This window comes from Miscanthus floridulus, unplaced genomic scaffold, assembly GCF_019320115.1.
Source record: "Miscanthus floridulus cultivar M001 unplaced genomic scaffold, ASM1932011v1 os_1655, whole genome shotgun sequence".
Lineage (NCBI taxonomy): Eukaryota > Viridiplantae > Streptophyta > Magnoliopsida > Poales > Poaceae > Miscanthus > Miscanthus floridulus.
In genome coordinates this window covers 7,359-13,298 of record NW_027097837.1, presented here as the reverse complement: position 1 = coordinate 13,298, position 5,940 = coordinate 7,359, and the positions used below count along the sequence as shown (strand labels likewise).

At 48.0% G+C, this 5,940-nt stretch overlaps 1 protein-coding gene across 1 annotated transcript; it reads left to right on the top strand.

Moving 5' to 3' along the window:
- The first annotated feature begins 1,064 nt into the window (after positions 1-1,064).
- On the top strand, positions 1,065-1,415 carry LOC136534195 (uncharacterized). Its single transcript, XM_066526657.1, has one exon. It carries the CDS (start codon positions 1,065-1,067, stop codon positions 1,413-1,415), a length of 351 nt encoding a protein of 116 aa, XP_066382754.1.
- The last annotated feature ends 4,525 nt before the right edge of the window (positions 1,416-5,940 follow it).

The following is a 5,940-nucleotide window of genomic DNA, read 5'->3' as shown; positions in this document are numbered from 1 at the left end:
AGCTGGAGGTGGCGCTGGAGAAGTCGTAGCTGCCGGTGCCGGTGCCGGTGCCCGTGCTGTCGGCGGCGCAAGAAGTTGGCGCACGGTCTTGGTCTTGGCCTTGGCCTTGCCCTTCGTGGGAGCAGAAACGCCATCTTCGGTGGGCGCCATCGATGGGCACTGCGGTCGGCGGCGGTGCTCCCGGCGTACCTCGAGAACTTGGCCGGCGCGGCGGACCACCTGGAGCGCTCGTCGCGGGCGCAGAGGTTCAAGGCGCGCCTCCTCGCCGACCTTCGGCACGCGCGTGGGGATGAAGGACGGCGCCGCCAGCGCTAGCCAAAGCAACAGGGAGGGGGCGGACTGAGGAGCCATCGGGTAGTCACGCTGGGGACTGGGGATGGGTAGTGGGAGTTTGGGGATTAGGGTTAGCTTCGTTATTGGGCTGGCCTAGTGCACTGCTGGGCTAGTGCCCTGCTGGGCTAGTACATGGGCTAGTGCCTCTGCCCTGCTGGACCAAATTCGGTTCTAAACTGAATATAAATTCGGTATATTTCGAATATAATGTAGAAATGTAGAAATCGAACGAACAAATGCCCAAACCGATTTCGTACCGAATTTCGAATTATGTACTCCGTATTTCGTTTTCGAATTTAGTATCCGTTTTTGTCCGCAAAAAACGAATTCGATCGGGTTAAATGTAGAAAACGACTGCGGTTCGGTTCGGGATATTTCCGTATCGTTTTCATCCTTACCATTACCCCCAAACCCACCTCAACTATCAAACCCCCACCCGACTCTACCTCCACCCCCACCACCACCACAACCTTCGCAGCACCAACAACAAGTCAAAACTTAGCCATCCACCCAAACAACTATCAATAACCCTACATCCACATCCAAGGTCATCCTCGCCATCTTTGGGGGATCCAACGAAGACCATGAAAACAAGAGGCAGCACAAAGAGCACCTAAGGAAAGTGCACCATGTGGCTACCTAGGGCCCCACAAAAACTCTCGGTGGTCCCATATCCCCATCACCTTCGACTGCAACAACCTCAAGTGCGAGATTACCCTCACACTGATGCTATGGTAATTGAGACCAACGTCGCTAGGTGGACAGTAATAAAGATACTCATTGACACAGGCAGCTTCGCAGATATTTTGTTCGCCTCATCCTTTGACAACATGAAGCTCGACAGAAACCTTCTCCAACCAGCTGGAAACCCCCTATACGGTTTTGGCAGAAAGAAAGTGAACGCTATCAGAAAGATACCCCTACCAGTATACGTCGAAGACCAGCAAAATTGCAGAACTGAGTACATCACCTTCGATGTTGTTGAGATTCAGTACCCTTACAATGCCATATTTGGGCGAGGTGTCACCAACACGTTTAGCGCCATCCTGCACCCGTGGTACCTTTGCAAGAAGCTACCGTAGCTAAGGGAATCATAGCCATCTTTGGTAACCAGTACAGCACCAGAGCAGCCGAAGGCATAGCAGCGCCGGGTCAGAGAAATGTTGACAACCTCCAAAGCCGAAGCGCATAAGTGGACGAAGCCCAAGCCCAAGCCTGTGCCAAGGGACTTCGGCTGCCCTCCCAATGGTGTCCGGAACCGATGATAGTGGAACAGACAGCTCCATAATTTTGTCAGCAATGCAATCCAATAGCCAGGAGCGTTCTGAGTTTTGATATATCATCCTAGAGGCGAAAGAATATTTGTAGCTCTTGGTGAATTTGAAATTCCAAACGGTAAAGAGAGGGGCAATGCGCTGGCCCACGAGTTGGGTCAATTAGCTAGGCAGAATACCCATACGACACCTTGGTTGAGACAGGCACCTGCATGTGTCTTAGATCTTTTGAACAATGATTGTAATGTTTCGCTTGGTTAATTAAAGCTCTCTTTACCCCAAAAAAACCTTGGGAAAAATTCAGTGAGGACAGTGTCCATAGAACAACCGTGGACACCCATCGTGAAGTTGTGACACGTGTCCATACGTTGGTCCATGGTTGCTCCATGGAACAGTCCCCACTAAATTTCCCCTTCTTGTACTTTTTCAGCAATCTGTAATACCTTTTATTGTGTCAGCCTCGATGCACAAGAGATACTTATTGGCAGCATCAATACCGGGGCGCCGGGGTTGGTGTTTGCCCTGTTTGCATTGGTATGTTCAGATTATTATTGGTGGAGCTAATATATATTGCATTTTGTTTATTAATTTGGTCCTCGTATTAATGTAATGGCATTAGATACCATAAAATATAAACTGGCCAACAAAAACTATAGCCGTACCGAGCACAAATCTCAGCACAGTACCATAAAAATGTCCTCTTTCTTCTCGTCCTCTGCTGGAGAAGAATATGAGAATATCACCGCAATAATTTGGACAGTGGTTGTTTTGTGATTATGCTTGACCTTGACCTTGACCTAGAGCAGTGCATGTAAACCTATCAGTATTATTATTTATAAAGTTTGTATTATTTTTTTCTAAACATATTGTAAACTGCTAAACGCACATGCTCACAAAACACGCACACACAAATACATGGACAAGCATAAGAACAAATGGCCTACAATAGTCACTACTACAAAAAAAGTTTACAGAGGCAGTAAAACATGAACCACACAGAGGATGAGGTGCCGATCATCTCTGGCCTAGGGCCAGTTTTAATCCAAGACTATTAGAGATAGATTCTCTTGCCACCTCTACAAATGCTTTTTGAAATTTAAAAAAATAGCTCGGTGAACCCATCGAAGAGACTTGCTGAGCCCATCGAACATGCACTAGCCATAGGCCCCTCCAACGCCTCCTCCGACCACACTGCCGCCACTGTACAGTACATGTGCCACATCAACTCCATGAATGCCATCAAGTCCTCGAGATGCTACAGAGGCTAGGGATGTTGAGGGGGGGGGGGTACCGATCCATAGTATTGCTCGCTGGTGCCTTGACGATCTGCACCAGATCCACTACGCTTCGACACAAGCCTGGTGGTGACGATGGCAACGGGTTGCTCACCGTATCTGAGAGAAGGGGGTCAAGCTCATCGCTTTGGACCCAGCTGACCTCGCCCACAATAGCTCGCTAGATCCAGGGCCAGGGAAGTAGAGAAGGGAAATGAGCTTGTCTGGACAGCCGGTTACTTAAGGACAACGCCACTACTGTTTGAGATATGGCCAGGGAGCCCGTGCGGTATGTAGGTAATGCCATCGTAACAGACGGGGGACACTGCAATCCAACTGTGCTGCACCACCATTGTGATACCACCCTTTCCGTCTTGAACCACTGACTTTGATGGATCCGTCACACCACCGCCTGATCTTGCAGCGGCCCTGGCCCCGCACCCCTAGCAGGATCCACCACTAGAGGGGCCTTGGGAGAGCATGCATTTGAAGTAGTTGGTGCACTGCCCATGAGAGAGCGCACAGGAGCTCATGGCCTTGTGCCCGTGGAGGAGGCATGGTGGGAAGGGTGGAGGGGTGGCAATGGGGATACAGAAGGGGCGGCGGGTGGTGAAAGAGCAAATTTGTTGTGTGTGTGGGAGAGAGAAAGAGATGAGCAGGCGGAAACTGAAGTGAGGGGATGGAGGGCAGCGGTGAGTTTTTATATGGGTTTATAAATGGGTTGGCCGACTAAGCCATGTTTCCGAAGGCAAGTACCTTAAGAGGTTCACATCTGTAAATCTATTTACATATTCATTGTTTTCTTTGATTGTCTCTAAATAGACCGATCGTCTCTTGAATTCACTATGTAGTTTCAGAGATAGAGACAATCTTGGACCTCCTCGGTAGATAAAAGGATTGCCTCCTAAGATTTGATCCACATATATATTAGGTACAATCACCTACTATACATGCGTTTTCTGCATCATTTATAATGCAAGCTAGAAGATATAGAGAGATAGAGGTACAGGGTACAAAAATTAAAGCATACAAATATATAGAGGTAGGATGAACGATGACCCGGCGGCTAATAGTATACATTAGAGGTAGCACATGGCGTAGGCAGAGGCTTTAACTTTATTCCTTAATTAACAAGCTAAGATGGACCGGTAATTAGTCCTGAAAGGGAAGCCGGCCGGCGCCTACGTACACCGATACATTATATATTTCATATATATCATATATATAACTAAAACGGGAGCAAGTTTATTCAGTACGTACAAGCTAGTAGGGCATCCATCATCTGATCTTGCATTGACGAGAGTACTATTTAAGCTTGGACGACCTCGGTAGCTCATTTCGTCTCCGCCAGTTCCGTGACGTGGGGCGCCTTCCCATCATTCTCACTGCACTGCCATCGTGGCGAGCAGTGGAATGCTTAAACTTGTGTGGTGTTCGTGCTCGAACTCCCCGTGGATGGCAGCACCAGCTGCCAGGGCTGCATCCTCCTCCGCAGCTGCCAGGGCCCGTCCTCCACCATGTCCATGTCCATGGCCATGGCCATGTCCCTGTACCTGTCTCTGGTGGTGTTCGCGCATGTGGTGCTCGTACGCTCCATAAGCTGGTGGCCGTCCATAGCCGTCGCCTCCATAGCCGCCGCCGCCGCCGCCTCCATAGCCACCGCCTCCATAGCAACCACCTCCATAGCCGTCGCCGCCTCCATAGCCTCCGCCTCCATAACCGCCGTCATAGTAGCTGTAGCCGCCACCGCGAGCTCCCCAACCAAACTCAGGCGAAGGGCAGTACCCATACCCACCACCACCGTACGGCGGCGGCTGGGGGACATCGGTATCTGTAGTATCCACCGCCGTATGCCCCCAGCAGCTTGTTCATCGCGAGTACCCATCACCACCACCGTAGTACCAAGGCGGCTTTTGAGGTCGCAAGTATGGCGCCGGAGGACGGCGGTGAGGTGCAGGGTAAGCGGTGTACGTCGTGGTGTATTCTTTGGCATGCTGCATCACCATTGGCGGTTCCGGCTTGGCCGGTGCCGTAGCCGTAGGAGGGGCCATGTTGACAGTGCCACCATAGCCATATTGCCACCAACTGCTGCGTGGTAGGTGTTGCCCTCCTTATTCTGCGAAGCCATCTGCCTCGCCGCTGATCTCGATCTCTATCTGTCCAAGTTATAGAGAACGAGCGTTTATAGCATATGATGATAACCAAATCCGACTAACAAAACCGGAACTCACGCCTACATTTATATTTAATTATTTATAATTCTTTCATGCACAACTAAATCAACGTGCTTGCGTGCACAATAATCCTTAGCTTCAATTTATTCTGTCACCTTTGCATGCATGCATCGATCATATATATAGTTTTATATATATATACTAATTTACGATAATGTCAATACATATTTACGATAGTTGGGTTATTATAACACATGAGAATATTTACCATAACGTTATAGTAAACGACTTAGTAAGAAGTTACTATAATCTTGTAAATTAACATAGTAATTATCGTAATTTAAAGTGGTTACATAATAAATTATTTTGTAGCTAGCTATAGGGTAGTAGTTATATATATATATATAAATATATATAGAATATATAACATGAGTACGTACTGTATCTAATAAGAAGGAAAAGATAGATAATAAAACCATGCATGCATATGGAACGAGAGAATGAAAATATTGAAAGCCTATAGCTAGTTATAGTATTTGCTACAGGCTGAGAGATAAATAGATCTATATACCAGAGAGCCACAGAGAGAGAGATGAGAGGGAATTCTTTTCTTCCCTTCGAGGAAGATGGAGCTGCAGATACTAGTTGTTGTGTGCCATGGAAGACGGACTGGCTAGCTATATATAGGCGAGGAGGACAGCAGGGTAAACTAACTTTTTTTTATAGATAATGGACAGAAATCTAGCCTCTACATCCACACGTGTGGCCTAACTGACTTTTGGACATGGCCTCTCTACAGGCACATGTGGCGACTCACTCGGATATAGATCATCACTTTTTTTTAACACAGAATATATAGAGACGGGGACGCTCGCATATACACAT